Genomic DNA, 18522 nt, shown 5'->3' with positions numbered 1-18522 from the left:
ATGAGATCTATACTGAGCCTCGTGTCAGCTAATGCCAGAGGATGAACATTTTATCTTCCAACACAGCTGTTTTTCATCATTTTGGTTAAATAGACTTGGCCGTGTACATTTAGTCATGCACTGTCCAGTACTTTGGGTTCCTTCACTATATTTAGGGAATAGGGAATAACTGTGGTGACACCTAAATTGAGATGACATCACGGATCTGCTCTGAGCCACTTATTGCTTGCAGTGGTGATGGACGGGCTGACAGATGAGGTCAGGCAGGAGTCTCTGTGGACTGTGATGTTTGCAGATGACACTGATCTGTAGTGAGAGTAGGGAGGAGGTGGAAGAGAGGAAGAATAAGGTTTTCATTGTGAGTGATTGTAAGATGGTTTGGAGGAGATTGGGACAAAGGATACTAAAATATTAATAATAACTAAATATGAATCTCCCAGGCAGGAGGAAAAAAGGAAGACCATTAAATGGGTTCATGGGAAGGCTAAGCTCATTTTTACAGCTTTGACCCCCCCTTGTGCTTTTTAAACAGCTCCCTATGCAACATTTGTTTAGTGTTAAAAGAAATAATTATTCGCTTTCAAAAGGACTAAAGATGTCCTCAGCTGAGTTTTTGTTTCTATTGCTGGTTTATCTGAATGAAGCTTGATGGTGCTAAATTTTTCCACAAAAAAAGTTTAACAAAAAAGATGCAAAAAGAAAAAAAGAAATGAAGCAAACCTTTTTGAAATAACGTAGTCCTCTTTATTTCAGTTTTTGACAAAATACCCAGAAAATTCAAAGCTCCTAACGGTTTACAAAAATACGTTCTCTACAAATGTCCTCTGTAGTCTGTCCGGCCTAAACAAAACACAGTGTAGTGTAGAATATCCAGCAGCAGCCTCCTTAACAGTAAACCCAAACATCCTCTACATAACGCTCCACCCATACAACACAAACATATAAATTAATCACAAAGTCTTAAATTAGCATTAGACAAATTATACATGATTGTAGATCATCCACAACAAAGAGGCAGATTAAATTACAAACGTAGCTGTTTTTCCAAGTGCCGGCGACCAACAAAAAGCCTGAATACAACATGTCGTACACTGATAAAAAATGTGTTTTGGTCCACATGGAAAGATACAGTCCACACCAGAATGGTAGAAAACAGCAGAGCGCTCAGCACGAGAAAAAGGCAACTGAGTTTCTTCAAGCCAAAGTTAACGTGTCAGCATCTATCTTCTCAAGCCAAAGTGCAATTGAGCATATGAAGAAGCACCTGGGGAGAGAAAAGAGGAGGAGTTGAGTAAATATGCCAAACCCAGGGTACGGATCACACCTTTACACATGCATTTATTTCACAGCGCTTGCTTTGGGTGCAACAATCAGAATATGTGAGTTCACTGCTTCTCAGCTTTACAGGGCAAACACGTACTGTACTGTAAGCAGACATAACCAAATTTGTAATTATGTATATTCCACATATAGATGAAAGTGTTTTTCTCCAATAGAATTTGAGATGACGAAGAAAGCTGTAACTCGATCACACGTAATGCATGTGAGCTGGGCTGCTCGTGTTACCTGATGTCACGCTGCCCAGCCTCCTCTGCAGGGCCTCCAGCCTGGAGATGTAGTCGGTGAGCGCTCGGTCGGGGTCGTAGTTCTGCAAGTGGGAACAGGTGAGCGGTCCGTGGTCTCCAGACATGTGAAACCTGCACGTTAGAAACAGATTTAAGAAAGTCGGAAAGGATCTGAACTCCACATTAATGCAAAAGAGAAAAGAAAAAAAATCAGTTTACTCTACAGTACTCATGAGTATACATTAGCCTAAACAACTGATGTCCAAAGTGATCCTTCATCATAACTTTACAAATCAGTTTCATTATTTTAATTACTCAGACTAAGTTTGAAGCTTTATTCTCAATAATTTTGGTATTTTCTTTCCTTTAATCAGGAGATAAAATAAGAAGTAGACTGGAAACATTAAAAAAGGAAAACCGTTTAATAATAAATATTGTTAGCATCCTGATTGATAGTTGTACCTGTGATGTGTGGAGGAGACAGCCAATCGAGGGGATTCCCGCCCACTTCTCCCCCTGCTGCTAGACATTCCTCCCCCGCCGCTTCCTCTATCTCTGTACATCTCCGGACCACCTGGGTGAAGATAAGGGGAATCCCTCGCCTCTGTACCTGCCGGAAATTAAGAAAATATTATGAGTATCACATGTAAATGACAATATAGAGAGGTTACAAGCTGCTATATGCTTTGGTTACCTAAGATCTGTCCTGTTCCGTTCTTACTAACAGCACAGGAGGCCGTGGAGCTCATTCCCGTCGCCCTGTGCCATCGCTTCACGAGAAAACGCATTCTAGATGAACAAATATAATTGGTTTTAGACAAAAAACTAACAAAAAAAAAAACCTTTTAAAAAAACCCCAAAGCTTCAGATCCCACCTGGAGAGGGCGATAGAGACTCTGGCGATAGAGCGGAAGCGCATCGCACCCCTGCACCGCTGACTGAGGGACTCCAGGCTGGAGAGCGATGGCCGACCGCCCATCCTGGTCAGGAGTGATAACGTGGCCTCCTCACACTCCTGGAAACCACCCAGCAGTAACAGCAGGTACTTCTTCTGGTAGATCAGTGCTTTACGGAAGCTTTCTGACCTCAGGTACTTCCCATACATCCTCTGGAAGTTAAAAAAAGAGATGAAGGGAGAAGAGAAGACAGCAGTTTAACTTCAGAGGCCATCAAATGTCTTTTAACACTGAACTCCAGCATTTAGGCGATGCTTCTGCATCGTTTCTTTGGGTTAGTACAATTAACTCATTACTCAGATACAAAGCAGTTTATGAGCAGTGATCTGCTGACCTTGAGGGCAGCATTGTCGGCATCAGGCCCGGTAATCTCTCGCAGGTTCTCGGACCTGATCTCTCCCCTGAGTCTAGCCACCTGAGACTGAGCTAAATGCAAAGCTTTCTCCAGACGGATCTTCTCTCGAGCCCAAGCTTCCCGCTCCTGAGAAAGCAGCAACCCTGCAGAGTCCATCTTTGATGCTCCTCGTCTGCTGGACTGCAGAAGATAAAACACTCTTTAGTCAGAGGCAAATGACAGACGGTGGAAACAATAATATGTATCATTATGCGAGCCAGTTTGAACGTTTACTTAAGTTCTGAATGGCATTATGAAGGAAACATAGGATTATAAAAATACCTTGGTCATTATCTTTGTGGTATTTGTCTCTACCACATGTCATGTGTATGTAATATTAAGTTTTTAGACCAACCAGGACGGTCACGCGACTGTTACAGAAAAAATAGCACTGTAGTATTGTGCTCCATCTCAGAATCAGCAGGTTTTTCTGTGGTGTACTCACACTGTCGCCTGACCCCAGTCCAACCTGCCGATAGCGTCGCAGTTCTTCTTCCAAGCGGAGCGTGTGGTTCCTCAGATCATTCTTCTCTTCGGTCAGACGGCTGACGAAACCTGTCAGCTCAGCGTTCTGCCTCAGCAGCCGCTCAGTCAGCGTGTTGGAGGAGCTGGAGGAGCCTCCTGCCAGCAGGGACGCACTCTGAGGGAAACAAGACAAGCAGTCACAACCACGTGTAAAGCTCAGCAGATGTTGTTTAGTAAACGCAGACGCGAACAGCTGATTCTGGCTGGAGACTAGCAGTGAGTGGGTGTTTCTCCTTTTCACATTTCTTTATTTATCCAGAAATATGCGGCGTAGAAGGGAAAACAAAAATGAGACCGTGTGCTGACCTCAGGGACGGAGGGTAGACCAGGGGACTGCTGCAGCAGGGTGATGACCTCATCGAGACTGGACTGGACCCAGGACAACTCCTCACTGTCCACCTCTGCAGTAAGCCTGAACAGAAGAAATGCAGTAAAGCTGTTACAGAGGAGGTCTGTGTGGTGTGATTGTGCTGCACAGTTTCTGAAATAAATATAAAAGAAAAAAGTAAACAGCAGTTTTGTTTACCTGCCAGTGGTTTTGCTCGGCATGCTGCGGACCTTTGAGGAGATGACTTGGAGTTTGCTCACAATCCTGTCCACCGTGCGCCACGGGCCATGATGCGGCCCACTGCTGTGGCCTGTTGAAGAGACCTCTTTGTGAGGGGACGCGCTGGAGCTTTCTGTGTGGAGGTTTCCGCTCTTTTGCTGGAGCACCCAGTCTTTGGTGCGGTCCGTGGAGTCACTGTGCCACACAGCCTGCTGTTAAGATAAAAACAACAGAGCTTCAATGCTCCTGATAACATGATCAGAAACAATAAATGTTACTAAAAGTCTTTTTAAAGTAAAATCTGTGCCACTCACACTCCGGCCATCAGCCTCCACAGGTCCCATCCCCTCCCTCTGCTCTCCTAACTGGTTCAGTCTTCCTTCCAGTCTCTCATTCTCTTCTTCCAGACTCTGTCTGTTCTCCAGCTCTCTTCTCAGCTGCTCCTGGACCTTTGCCATTTCTGCCTCCAGCCTCTCCAGCTTGGCCTGAGCCTCTAGCAGTGCCTCTTGGTCTCTTCTGGATCTCTGACTCACCAGCGTCAGCTCCTCCTCTTTTCGTACCACCTCAAGCTTCTGGGCCTCAACCTGACTGAGTAGATCCACCACCTGGAGAGGGAAACCATGTTTAATCATGATACAGTCAGATCCTAGCCACTGATAAAAGGCCTTGAAGTCTGGTGTCATTAGACAGTTAAAGCAACTGTAGCATCGAACCTGTGCGTGCTTGTCGTCCAGCTCCCTTTGCAGTCTTTCCAGAAGACCTCCTCCCTCTTCAGAGCTTCTCCCATCCTTCTGAACCTGCTCCTCATGGAGGTGACCACCATCAGAGGAAACGCCAGTCCGCAGATCTCTCTCTCTCCCCAGAGCAGTGCTCATCTCTTGGGCCTTAGCTCGCTCTGTTTCAAGCTGGACCTGGAGCTCCTGCAGGCGCCTGTGGAGGCTGAGACGCTCCTCTTCAGCTTGATGGGAGAGCTGAGAGGAGGCCTGTCGCTCCTGCTCCACAGTCAGTTTCAGCTGTGCTACGTGGTTCTTCTGCTCCTCCAGAGAAAGCTGAAGATCCTAGTGGGAAATTTAAAAAACACAATTTCTTCTCAAAAATACTCAAACTTTGGGAAAAAACTTTGACGTCACGCTTGAATGCTCCTGCCATCTTACCTCCAGCTCTTCTCGTCTGCTCTCCTCGGTCCTCCCAGTTTGACACTTCTCCTTCTCCATGGCCCATTGAAGATCTCTGCTCTTCTTCCTCTCCTCTGTCAGCTCATCATTTAGTGCATCCACCTCTGCGGCTTTCTGGGATACCTCCGCCCTGTTGACATCATTTTAAGGCTACATTTTCACTGTACTACTTTTAAATAAAATCTTTTTAAACTCTTTACTTATTATGCAAATATATCCAAAACTGTGATTTTTATCTTAAACATTTAATATGTTTTCTGCGTTTTCCAGCGTTGCTTGTTACTTTAATGTCTGGTCTAACCTGAGTGTGTCCAGCTCTTTGAGGTGTTTGTGTTGAGCTTTGAGGGTTGTCTCCAGCTCCAGTTTAGTCTGAGACAGTTCACCCTTTAGCTCCTCCACTAGCAGCCTGTCAGCCCCCCCGGCTCCATCAGCTCCAACTCGTTCCCTCTGCTCCTTTATGCTACCTTCACCAGCCAATGAGACAGCAGACCGGGCACCTGAAGGACGAAGGCAGACGTTTAACAGATATAAAATACAAAAAGACTTATTTTCAGCAAAATGAACTCTGAACTGGGATCACCTTGGTGGAGTTGCTCTAGTTGGCCACGGAGCTGATGAATCTCAGAGATGAGACTGGACCTTTCTGCAGTGCGGAGTGAACCCATCGCCTCTCTGTGCTGGGCGTCCTGTATTTGAGACACACAAACAGCCATATGATAGGTTCAAATAACTATCTACAGAGACCCAAACTATAACAAATTAACGAGCAGCTTATACTCAGGCTAACAAAATTCTACAATCTTTTTCTTGCAGCTGATGAACATTTACAACAGTTTTTGAAGTCATTATGGTGAACTCTTTACAGACCTGCTCAGCCAGTCTCCGCTCCAGCTGATTCAGGTGAATGATGGCGTCACTGGTGTCCAGCAGGTCCAGCTGGCTGTAGAGGGCATTCTTCAGCACGTTGCGCTCCTTTATAAACACCTGCCGAACTGCATCCAGGAGCTCTCCACGCCAGTCTACACTGCCGGACATCTGCAGTGAATCAAACACACAAATTCAGGCAAATTCAGAAGAGGGCTTTCTTATATTTTAGGGCAGTTGTTGTTATTTTGAAGAGGATGCCAATGCCGTAAAGCCCCTTGACTGACTTTGATGTGACAAACAGACGACAGCGGGATCTTCAAAACCCCCCTGGTGCTTTAAACTTTAATGGTTTTGACTCTTTAGGCTGCTGTAGTGTTTTGTGGTGAGGTTTCTTTACCTGTGATTCTCTGTGTGTCTGCATCTGGCTGATGAAGTTTTTTAGGGACTCTATAGTATCCAGCAGGGCGTCTCGCTCCTTCACCCAGCCCTGGACGTTGAACCGGTCGCCTGGCTCGCTTTCAGAAAGTGGGAGCTCTGACAGAGAAAGAACCTGCATGCCTTCTTGGTGCACTTCACGGAGCAACGTCTAGAGACAAGCAATGCAGAAAAAGTGTAACTTTTACAACGTTTCTGAAGAATAGAAAACAAAATATTGCTCAAATTTTTGCATGCTCACAAATACAGGCAAGGACATTCGGGAAAGTTCATCTGGAGGCAGCATTTTCAGTCACTTGGATGAGTGATAAAAACGCCGCCTCCAGATGAAAACAATTACCTTCTGGATTTTGTTATATACATTTCACATGGTGGGAAACATACTACACAGTACCTGTAGTTTTATGACATCACTCATGGTTCATTAGTAAGTGAAAGCTGTACCTTGATCCGGTCTGGCAGTGGTTCATCTCTCCTGGCTCCCTCTGGAGTCGTCCTGAACTCCTGTTGCAGGCTCGGGAGGTCATATCCTGTCCTCTGGCTGTAGTCTGAGCTGCTGTCTGCATGATGACAAAAACAATCACAAAAGTGAAGCGCAACAAAGAAAACAAATGCTAAACAAGCTAAAATTAAGGATAAATGAGCTCTTTTTGGCACTCAAAGTAAAAAAAGAAAAGTCGATTTCTGTATACTGTTACAAATATGACCAAACTTTAATAAATTGAAGTTAGAGTACTTTTAGCTGCTCCCTTTTGCCAAAGGGGGTCTCTAGACACAGAGAAACATGTTTTAATTTGGATAGAGACTTCTCGATGCAACCCATTACCCATTTATCCTGGCTTGAAACTGACACTAGGAGTACATTGACCCCCTGAGGCTGGATTTGTCTCTCCTCCCGGACTCAAACCAGGTAACGAGAGTATATGCAAGTAATCCCTATGAATCAAATGTCAGGCTTTAAACGACTGTTTTTAGACATTTTTTGTAACTATCATTGATAAGGCCCATCCACATGCTGTTCAAACCTTCAGTTTGAAAGGTGCAGCCAATAACAGGCAAGCTGGCTCGAACGAAGAGGAGCAAAAAAGTTCAGACAGGATGAACAGAAGGGCTCCAGCAAAGCTCAGTTAAGATATGTGTCGTTTATTTTATACTGTGGATCATACAGAGCTACCCTAGTGAGGTTTGTTTCAATTAAATTATTATAACAGACCCGCTCCAAGGTTTGGTTCAGAGAGCTCTTGAGGATAAACAAAATTCCAGCCTCTCTGCTTTCAGTATTCATGCTAAGCAGGTTGTAGCCTCACATTAAACTGACAGATACACTCTTAAGAAACCAACTTTCCTACAAGAGAAATGAAAAACGATTTACTCTAGTTTTGTTTAAAACACTTAAAACTTACCGCTGGTGTAGCCATCTTTGAACTGAGACGCAGGGCGGTCTTGTCTTGATGTAGGAGCCTAGAGAGGATGAAAAAAAAAGATTAAAATCACAGACTTTCTGTGTTATGATAAGCAGAAAGAAGAAAGCCATTTAAAAGCATCAAACTACACTGATAAAAATGTAGAACAAGCTAAGGATCCAAACAAACAGACATCTAAAACATCTCGTTTCCTCACCTCAGCAGACCGCAGTTTTTCTATGACGGCCTTCAGAGCTTTGCATTCGTCCTCCAGCGCCTGCGTGTCCCTGCGGAGGTTCTCGCTCTCTGAAATGTGCCGAGCCTCCATATCGAGGATTTCTGCTGCATGGAGCTCCTGCATCTGTACGATCTTCTCCTCGTATTCTCCGATCACTTCCTCCATCTCCTCTTTGGTGGCAGATTTGTTTTCTTGGCTAAGATCAGACATCTGAAGAGGTTCGGTCTGCGTGAACGAGTCTGTTACAGTCGCATGTTGCTGCTCTGAGTTGCTGCTCAACAGTTGGCTGGAAGATTTGTTGGAGGATTGGCTAGAAGGGGTGGAGTTTTTTCTGGAGAGAGATGCTTTGTCTTTGGTGCTGCTTCCTTTACCAGCTGGCTGTTTGCTTCCTTTCCTTTTGGGCTGTGTGGTGGAGGAGGAGGAGGTGGTGGTAGAGGAAATAGGCTGAGGAGAAGAGGGAGATGGAGAAGGAGAGGAAGAGGGAGAAGGGGACGGAGGACCAGACTCTGCTGTCTTCATCAAGACTGTTTGTACCTCCTGGAGCTCCCCTTGGAGCTTAGAAATTGAGATTTCACGGGTGTGAAGTTCCTTATGAAGGTTCTCATTGTGCCGCTTGTAACTGTTGAGTTCTTCTTTGGTGGTATCCATGCTCTTTCTCACCTCCTGAAGCTCCTCCTTGAGTTTAGAAACAGAACCTTCACTCACTTGAAGTTCCTCTTGAAGTTTCTCATTATGCTCCATGTAACTGTTGAGTTCTTCTTTGATGGTATCCATGTCCTTTCTCACCTCCTGCAGCTCCTCCTTGAGTTTAGAAACAGAACCTTCACTCACTTGAAGTTCCTCTTGAAGTTTCTCATTATGCTCCATGTAACTGTTGAGTTCTTCTTTGATGGTATCCATGTCCTTTCTCACCTCCTGCAGCTCCTCCTTGAGTTTAGAAACAGAACCTTCACTCACTTGAAGTTCCTCTTGAAGTTTCTCATTACGCTCCATGTAACTCTTGAGTTCTTCTTTGGTGGAAGCCGCATTGTTTTTGACCTTCTCGAGCTCCTGGGTGAGCTCTGACCACCTGTCCCTGTCTTCGTCTGCTTTTACCTGGAAGATGATTGGACAGGTGTTCAAACACTATAGATTTATGCTGATGCTGATAATACTGGACATTACAACTGAGACAAAACATTTCCGCCTTACTTGGAAAAGTTCTCCCTTGAGGTGAGCAATGGTCATTTCCCGCTCCTGAATAAAAAAAAATTATTTAGCTTAGCTTTGCAGAAAGACTGAAAACAGGGTAGAAACAGCAAATTTAGCTCCGTCTAAAGGTCACACAACCCACCCAAACACCTATAAATTAAAAATCTATATCCTGTTTGATTAATCAATGTAAAAAATATAGAGAGAGATATCCAAGTGGCTCTCGTTTGTACATTTGCATTGAATCACACACAATAGTGCTATTGTGCGTTTGTGAATATCAAATAGGTTTATGTCCCACAGTATAAACCTGATCTTTATGCATACATAGGAGCAGCACAAGCTAGAAAAGTGTGTACTGTGATAATATGTTTTTATGATATGAAGAAATATCATTCTGCAGCAGTGCAGTTTGGGCAGTTTTCCCTGAACTCAGCAGCTACAACAAAGCATGATTTCTAAGCTCTGTACCTGCAGCAGCTCTTGCAGTTTCTCCAAGCTCTCCTTGCAGCTGTTCAGCTCTTCTTTGGTGGTCGCTGCCTCACTTTGAGCCTCTGTTAGTTGGCGTTTAAGCTCCGACACCTTCATCTCTTCGCTCTCACCAACTGATGTCTAAAAGAACGAGGTTGAAGTTCTGAATTTTTCTCTAAGCATGGTTGTTTCTTAGTAAATTACTGTTTTATGCTGTGGAAAATGTAAACATGAAAGGATCAAAATTCTTTCTTCCTACCTTTTGGAGCTGCTCCTGAAGCCTCTCTATCGTTACAGTTTTTTCCTAGAGAGAAAAGCTTTTGTCACACACTAGAAAACACTTTGACATTCAGTATGAATTAACCCAGAGAAGCCGTTTAAAAGCACATACACAGAGGTCATCCTGAAGTCTGCTGCAGCTCTCCTTGTAGCTCTCCATCTGCTCTTTGGTGGCTGAAGTCTCATCTCTGACCTCCTGTAACTGCTGAAGAAGCTGCGACACATTCTGCTGGTCATCAGAGGAGGCCTGTGAAAAAAGGTCACAAATCATCAGACTTATTAGATAAATTCGCAATGTGAGACTTTATCACAGGGACTACATTTGCATTTTTGTTGTTTTAATCAATAATTACAGTGCAGGGAAGTCATATAATGCAGAATCCATTATGCAGTTAGGGCTCACGGTGTATGATTTTCACTCACGGACAAAGAAATTCACAATTTTGTGATTGTTTTGTGCCTCTATTTGAACTTTTGGAATAAAATATCGGTAATATCTAATGACTTTATCACTCTGTATTTAGGAATTATTCCAGATAACTTTAACTGTACAGATAAACACATTTTGGAAGCTGAGCGAGCTGGCTTCAGAAATCCTGCCGGGCATTTTCCATTTATTTATTAATATAACGAAACATTTACATAGATTAGAGCAGATGATATATGGTACTCACCTCCACAGCCAACGATGTCCTCTGGAGTGTCCCTGCCTTCATCTGACTGAGCAGATCTACAAGCACAGTCAGCCTCCTTTCATACTCGAGCACCTCCTCCTCAGAGCTGGAAAGCAGCTGCTTCTGCAGCTCCTGGTCTTTCTGCATCCCGCTTAGTCCGACCTCCAGCTCCCGAAGCTTCTGCGTCAGACGAACCACCTTCCCGGTGGGCACTTGTGTTTGTTGACACAATCTGCTGACATCCATTTGGGGGATGCCAAAATCACCAAATTCATAGCTTTGTGGTTCAACGTGTGGCTCTGGAGGTTTCTGTGGGTCCTGCTCCTGTCTCGTTTCCACTGACTGCTGCTGGAAGGCCTCCAGAGTGGCCTGGCTCACCAACGCTGCAGCCACTTTTTCCCTTAGATGCTCCTCCAGGTTCAACATCTTCTTCTGGAGATCCTCTGCATGACTTTGAGACTGCTCCAGAAGGAAGCGACAGTGGCTTATCTCTGAGTCTTTTTCACTGACCAAGCCTTCGAGCTCCTCAATTCGAACGCCCAGCTCTTCCACTCTGGATGAGGCACTCTCCTCCAGAGCTTGTACTTGAGCCTGTAAGACAACCAGCCCTGCAGTTTTCTCCCTGAGAGCTTCCTCGAGCTCGCCCTCTGAGCTCTCCAGGTTTTCCGTTTCAGCCAAGGCTTCTGCACTCTCTTTCAAGCGAAGATAGGTCTCCAGCAGCTTGCTGTGCTCTTTTTTCAGTGCCTCGAGCTCTTTTGTGGCCAAGTCCATTCTCTGCTTCATTTTATCAAACTCGTCTTTACTCGGCCCGCAAGCATCACCCTCTGACTCTGCCTTGGTGTCCTCCTCTTCCTCTGTAGGCTGCTTTTGCTCGATATTGGCCAGTTCCTGCTGAAGTTTTTCTATGACCTCATTCAGTTGGTCGAGCTCCTCCTCGTTCTTCCTCTTCAGACGCTCTTGTTCACTCCGAAGGCACTCCACCTGAGACTCCAAGTCTTTTATCAGCTCATCCCTCTCATCCATTTCCTAAAGAGTAAAATCCAGATGTTATGACCCCATTAACAAATAAATAGATTTGAGGATCCCATGGCTATGCCGCTATTTCATTAAACATCTGAGCCCCTGGTGTGCTTAGAGCTACTTCAAGTTTTCATTGCCATTTTGATTTTCGGGCCTTGATCAGATTGTAGGCACTTAACAGAGACTCAGAGGTTTAAAAAGCCACCTCACACGAGCAAATGACCACCTCACAACAAATGATGGTGGAGTGGAACTACTTACTGGGACAAAACAAGCAAACACACACAAAAAACATAGCAAAATGGAGCCAACTAAAATAAAAGTAGACAGAGGGGGGAGAAGAGACCAAACACACCGATGCACTTCCACGGAGGTATGCGTACTTGAAATAGACTCCGTTTCTATTTCACATACGCATTTTGCATTACCTTGTTGTCAGAGGTTGTTTCCATGTGTTGAAGCTTAGTGATCTGTTCATTAAGAAGTGCTATTTCATTGTCCTTCTCCTCCATCACCTTTAAAAGTCAGAGATTATAATGTGATGGCTATTAGGGGAAAAAAAAGTGTTTTTGGAGGATTGATGAAAATTTACTGACTAAGAAAAGAAGAATAAGTGAGTCCTGCACAGCAAAATAAGAGGTGATGGAAAAGCCTAAAAATGTGCAAAATTATATAAGCAACAGAGAGCAAGTATTTAAAAAGTTTATATAAAAGAAAAGTTTAGTGAGCAGAAATATTGGTTTTATTTAGAGATTGTGAATATTGTTCTAATAAAAGCATAAAAAGGATTTTTGGAACTATTAACAGCTGTGAGCTAAACGTTACATATAAGCTTATCTACTGATGCCACACACGTCACACTCGTCAGTGATAAACCTTTTATGATGTCACCAGTAAGCAGTGCTTCGTCTTAAAAGTTTGCATAAACTCAGATGTAAAAACATTGTTCGATGATGTATGGGGGCTGGGTGCCCGTTTACCTGGAGCATGCTCTCCCTTGTTTCCAGGTACTGCTGCTGGCTGCTTATCTCCTTCCTCTGGATCTCCAGCTGCATGTGAAGCTGCTGCACCTCCTCGCTCTTGTTCTCCAGCTCCTCTCTGAACTGCTCCAGCTGCTCCTCCAGATTGTGGATCTAAGGAGATAAATCATCTTCAGAGGAGAACACCAGGACACAGTGCAAGGTATGGATCTCACTGCTCAGGACTCAAAGACTGGTTCAGCTCATTGTTAGCTACTAAATGTTTATGCACAAGATGCACGTGAATCAATGAAAGTGCATGAATCAAGCTAGACTCCACAGTATGACTGAAAATGGCAAATGTTTCTGTCCAGAATAGTTCTTCTGTCTAGTTTTTCCTTTTTGAACGTCACAACCAAATAACCCTGAACATAAATATATTGTGACATAGTAAAAATGAACACAGCACATTTGTGGGACTATCAGGACTAATAAATGAATTAAGTCTATTTTTAATGCAACTGACTCTAGGAAAGTGTTCCCCATCAAATATCTGATTTTATATACTGAAAACTGATAAAACCTTAAAAAAGGCGATTACTCCACTACCTCCTTCTCTTTCCGCTCCAGAGCTTCTCTCTCCGTCTGTAGCTGAGCTTCCAGTGTGGGCTGTCTTGTCTCTGTGATGGATGCATGCTGCTTCTTTTGTTCAACCTGCGACAGAAAACGACACACATCAAAAAAACTGTTTAGCTCAGCAGTTTTTTTTGCAATGTGTGCAGAAGAAAATGAAGGGAAACCTCTTTAAATGAACTGTTGTAATGACTTATTGCATGCTGTCTGTACTGTTATCGTGTGTAACGCAACCTGCACTGCAATTTGTGAACTGAGCAGCCGCCATCCACGAACACTGGGGGGCAAACTTGACAGCTGCTAGTTGTATCTCAATGTAGGCGGCTGAAGTAGACCCACCCACACATTGTTCTCGCTCTCGGAGCGTCCCAGCCCTCCTCCCATTCCTCTTCTAGCTGTCACCTCATCTGCATGCTCTCTCTTCTCTCACACACACTCGCTCTGCCACGCTCCACAGCTATTGTTCTGACTGCTTTTTCCTCTGCTGCTGCCTCTGTTTTGAACCCTTCTTCTCCCTCTCCCTCCTAACCTTCTCCAGAGACTCAGCGCTGGCCAGCAGGGCCTGCTCCAGCTCACGGATGCGGCTCTCCAGCTTGTCAATCTCTTCGTCGCGCTCTCCCACCTCACGACGCAGCTGCTCCGAGCTGAGAAGCAGCTCACTGCACCAATCCGCCTTCTCCTTCAGCTGGGAGGTCAGCCGGTCCACCTGGTAGTGAGAAAAGAGAGAGAGAGGAGGAGGAGAAGGGGGGGGATCAGTTAGTGAGATTTGCTCTCAGAAGCCACTCGCTACAGCATAGCTGGTGCATGAACAGCTAGCTGGGAGGTCAGCTGATCCACCTGAGAAAGGAGGGGGCCGGGAGCGAGAAGAGGTGCAGGGACAGAGAGAGAGGGTAGATAGAGATTTTACTGAGGGAGGGTGGGGGGAACAAACCAAGAAGATAGCTGGCAGGTAAGAGATCCACCTGTGAGATGGGAGAACATCAGCAGATCAATGAAGAGGGGGAAGAGGCATCAACGGGAGGAACAGTCAGTTAGGATGAACTACGCACTGGGAAACCTACACATCTTCATTAGAAAGAGATAAACCTGAGAAGATTAATGCTCTCCCTTTCTAGCTGAATAAAGACAATAATCAGTCACTTCCATTACAGACTGAGCAACTTTCAAAAGGCATTTTTAAGCCTGTAACGACAAGCGTGTTGTATTTGATGAGTTTTGGAAACCTCTACAGAATCTGTGTGATTTAATCTATCTATATAATTTTAACCCTAACCTCTGTATACATTTCTGTTTAAGATAAACTAAACTGGAGTTTTCTGGCAATCATTTCATAGGTCAGGCCTTGCAGAATTAAGCACTGCATGCCACAAAAACAGATCCTAACCAAATCGAAGCAAAACTCAACAGATCAAGCACATCTTCTCATAGACTTCCCTTCATTAAATATTTATATGACTAGACCCTAGAATAGGCACATCACAAGGGCCAAGAATGAGCCTCACTGTCTCTTGTGGCTCATGAGTAGAAGAGGGAAAAACAAATCTGATTTCTGGGCAAATTTCTTGCTTTATATTCTTGGAACAACTTTGCAAGAGAGCAGCTGATAATTTTTTCCCTAAAATTATTCAACATGTAATTAAAGGTACTTTGTGAAGCTTGAAGATGATATTTAATAGCTCACCAGGTTGAGCAGGCCACCCATTATGGCGTAGGGCTACAGTAGAAGCCCAGGTTTGAGTTTTCTGTGCCTTTTCTCTGCTCTGATTTTAGATTAAATGATTGTCAATAAAGGCTACAACAGCAAAAAATATATTTTTAAAAGAAAACTTTTAAGAGGCAAATTTACTAAAGAGACATAGCCACAGCTATATCTCTGACTGTTTGCACTGAAAGCTACGTACATCTTTTTTATACAGTGTGCATGTGGGATATCAGATTGAGAGACAAGACAGTGGAGCAGTGAAAGGTTTCTGACACATACAGTAGAGGAAGCTCAAACTGGAAGAAAAGGAGGGGGGGGGGGGGATAAGACAGGCGATGAACTGCTACAGGGTTGGGCGAGGTTACTAAAATGCACTAACTGCTCTCTGGGATAACTTTGTTTTACATGTAGCTAAAAGCAATACCTTAACGGTTACTCCATCCACCTGCAATAGCCACGGGACAGAGGAGGCAGAAGCGTAAAGGGCCACAGGGTGGAGAGTTCAAGGGCAAAAGGAAGGCAGAGGAAGAGAAGCACTTAGTGATAAAAATGCTACAGCTGTCTATGAAGATAATGTAAGCAGGCCATGTTTGGGGTGAGGAGCAACCGAAACCTGAGCTACAGCTCTGATGTAAAGTTTACACACACTCCTCATGGATGAGTGATTGCACATGAGGCATCTTTAAGAGTTAAAAATAAAATAACAATTTTATACAAAAGTTTAAATTTAAAAAGAACAGAGAGAGACCAGCTGTTACATCCATAAGTGTATGTAAACTTTCAAATTCAAACTGTATATGCTGGGTAATGAGAAAGCAGCAGTCATTAATTAGGAAAACTGGTTACTCTGATCATAGCTGGTTATTCAGGTCAAAACATATGAAGTATGAGAAGCTTGCATGAGACACAAAAGAAGAAACCGACAGATCTGTCCCTAAATCCATTCTTCTACATTTTCTAATGGAAAGTTAGCTCAGTGTTATTTCTTTGAGTTTTTAGAAGAAACAAGTTCTTTCATAGGAAACAGGACTGTAAACTGTTACTGGCAAAGTAGTCTGAGGAGTGTGATAACTCAGTCGACTGGTTTGAGGCATTAATTACGGATTCTAATGTCTGCCCCGTCCTGACAACAGTGTTGATCCAAATGACATTTCTCCTTGCCAGCAGTGAGCTGGAGGTCAGATGATGGCTGGATATTAAAAAGTGTGGTGAGTTGCACGAAACAATCTGCTGAATCTATTTTCTGCTGACAAGGAGGCTGTTTAATGCTTTTTACTATTCAATACCTCCCATACTCAAGTAGATTTTATGACAAAAATTGATTAAACAACAAAGACACGGCCAAATGCACAAAGTTATGCAAAATACAACTTTAATCTGGGAAAATAATCTATAAAAGGAAACACCAAAAATTATGCTGTGCCAGACTTTCCATTGTGTGGACATAGTCTGAGTTGGTCTGTGTTCTGAAAATTTAATGACCATTTTTGGCAACTTGGGGGCAGTGGATCTGACTGTAAATCAGCGGTCCCCAACCCCAGGCCTCGGACTGGTACCGGTCTGTGAGTCGTTTGGTACCGGGCCGCGAGAGTTGAGGCTCAGGTGTGAAATGTATAGTTTTCAGGGTTTTTATCGGTTTTCAGCGTTATTTTGTTATCGTTAACTCGGTTTTCCTGGGTCTTTTCAAGTGTGTTATGAATAAATCGTATTTTTTTTCGGTACTGGTACTAGTTTTATTTTGTTGTATTTATCCGCAACACCTTAAAGGCTGGTCCGTGAAAATATCGTCGGGTATAAACCGGTCCGTGGCGCAAAAAAGGTTGGGGACCGCTGCTGTAAATGAAACACCGACTTACTGCATATCCTTTAAAGGTTATATAGCACATATGTCAGCAAACAGTTGCTCACTGTTCTCAGGTTTGTTGCCAACTCTGCCTGATGTTTGGTGCTGGGCGAGCGGCGTCACAGCAGAGCGTTTTCCCTGGATATGGGCAACTTTTGAGTCTTAAAGTACGACTGATGGGAGCACTACCATGATACAATAAAGCTAAAAAAATAAAATAACCAGCAGAACCGAGGTGAGGGTTTATGACTGACCTTAACGCAACAGGTAGCTGTAAGGGTCACTGTTACTATAAGAAAGTAGATTAGCGTAGACATTTGAATTTAGCCTTTAAGTTGCTGGAGCTAAGCAAATCACTCAGGTTCAGTGTCACACGATGTAAAGCCTCAGTCATGCAACCTAGAAATCGGTCAGTGATGGCCCCTGGCAACCATAGGTTCTACTTAGCAGGCGGACGATCAGCTGCACTTTTGAAGTTTCAGTATTTCTCCATGAGCAGTTAGCAAGTGTTGGCAGACACGTCAGCGCCTTCCATGCAGAATACAGACAAGCGCAGAACCCTGCTAGTGACAGCATCCTCTTTCAGACTCATTTTACCCCAGCAACCACTTGCTAACCAGTCTGGGAATAAACTAGTCACTAGTGGTTTCCAGCGGGTTGCCAACTGGTCTGCAGGCCTGTCTGAGAGAGGCCTAACTGACTCTACAGGTTAATGTTTAGCGTTTAAGCCAAAACCTCCAACAGCTTCAGTTTTACATCGTCATGACTGACTGACGGAAATGAAACCTACCGATTACGCATCTTACAAAACACAAAGTACTGCTGTAATTCATTTGTCTTTAGCGTCAGTTTCGAAGCCAGGCAGGTAATTCTATCAGCTCCATTGTTCTGCTCTTGGACTCCGTGCAACAACAGTGTTATGCTAAGAAAAAAAACCACAGGTCTCTTTTGCAGCCTGGTCCTCTGGCAGAAAGCGCAGCTTTCTCCTGTTACCTCTTGGTTTCTTTGCTCAGAGCTGGCCTGAAGCTTCTGTGGGTTCTTCAGTTGTTGCTCCAGTTTCTGGATCTCCTGCTGGAAGAAATCCCTCTCATGTTCTCGGTCTACAGCTTGCTCCTAAATGCCAAAATACAGATGAAAGAAAGATCAACAAATAATGAAGACGGAGACCAATACTGATCAACACCACATTACACTGATACTTGTGAGTACAAGTATTTAATGTGTTATTTGCTTCCTCTATCGTTTCCACTTGTTAAAAATGTTTTAAAGATTTTATTGTCTCGTCAGTCCTGCATTACACAAGTGTGAGCTGAAGGAAGGTGCCAGCTGGTGGCCTAGTTTGATGAGTTTAACTCTGAATCACATACTGCTTGTTGTTAATAATCTTCTATCAGGAGTTTATCACATTTAAGTCCAACACGTTCTCGCTGTAGTTGGCAGCGCACAATTGCCACGGATTTTGCTAAATTTGTGTGCAAGGTAAGCACTGAAACACAGCACTGATGTGTCTTTGTTCACTTTCAGAAAGAATGTTTCATATTAATGTCTGAGTTTAGATATATGGCACCAACATCATGATTGTGTAGAAACAACATTGCAAATGACCAGTGACACTGTTGTGATGTCACAGCTTTGCAACGTACGG

General features: G+C 43.9%; 1 protein-coding gene across 4 annotated transcripts in view; it reads right to left on the bottom strand.

The window, feature by feature from the left end:
• Window positions 1-721: 721 nt before the first annotated feature.
• akap9 (A kinase (PRKA) anchor protein 9) overlaps window positions 722-18522 on the bottom strand; it is a 65348-nt gene continuing 47547 nt past the window's right edge. For 3 of the 4 annotated variants that reach the window (XM_082522491.1, XM_082522492.1, XM_082522493.1), the window contains 29 exons: window positions 17871-17990; window positions 13862-14038; window positions 13309-13413; window positions 12721-12873; window positions 12169-12255; window positions 10721-11746; window positions 10159-10293; window positions 10027-10071; window positions 9768-9908; window positions 9297-9341; window positions 8085-9200; window positions 7868-7925; window positions 6909-7024; window positions 6427-6615; window positions 6030-6197; window positions 5743-5848; window positions 5464-5659; window positions 5142-5292; window positions 4701-5045; window positions 4302-4592; window positions 3967-4199; window positions 3747-3852; window positions 3361-3555; window positions 2856-3056; window positions 2441-2673; window positions 2260-2354; window positions 2028-2175; window positions 1567-1697; window positions 722-1264 (listed from right to left, as the gene is read on the bottom strand). In XM_082522491.1, coding sequence (XP_082378617.1) covers window positions 1221-1264; window positions 1567-1697; window positions 2028-2175; window positions 2260-2354; window positions 2441-2673; window positions 2856-3056; window positions 3361-3555; window positions 3747-3852; window positions 3967-4199; window positions 4302-4592; window positions 4701-5045; window positions 5142-5292; window positions 5464-5659; window positions 5743-5848; window positions 6030-6197; window positions 6427-6615; window positions 6909-7024; window positions 7868-7925; window positions 8085-9200; window positions 9297-9341; window positions 9768-9908; window positions 10027-10071; window positions 10159-10293; window positions 10721-11746; window positions 12169-12255; window positions 12721-12873; window positions 13309-13413; window positions 13862-14038; window positions 17871-17990 — 6156 coding nt within the window. In that variant the 3' untranslated portion in view covers window positions 722-1220. The remainder of the gene's footprint in view (window positions 1265-1566; window positions 1698-2027; window positions 2176-2259; window positions 2355-2440; window positions 2674-2855; window positions 3057-3360; window positions 3556-3746; window positions 3853-3966; window positions 4200-4301; window positions 4593-4700; window positions 5046-5141; window positions 5293-5463; window positions 5660-5742; window positions 5849-6029; window positions 6198-6426; window positions 6616-6908; window positions 7025-7867; window positions 7926-8084; window positions 9201-9296; window positions 9342-9767; window positions 9909-10026; window positions 10072-10158; window positions 10294-10720; window positions 11747-12168; window positions 12256-12720; window positions 12874-13308; window positions 13414-13861; window positions 14039-17870; window positions 17991-18522) is intronic. The other variant, XM_082522494.1, reaches the window with a different exon arrangement.

The sequence above is a fragment of the Aulonocara stuartgranti genome (genome assembly GCF_965226115.1).
Source record: "Aulonocara stuartgranti genome assembly, chromosome: 22".
NCBI lineage: Eukaryota > Metazoa > Chordata > Actinopteri > Cichliformes > Cichlidae > Aulonocara > Aulonocara stuartgranti.
Note: the sequence above shows the minus strand (reverse complement) of the source record. Positions and strands in the feature narration are given on the sequence as shown.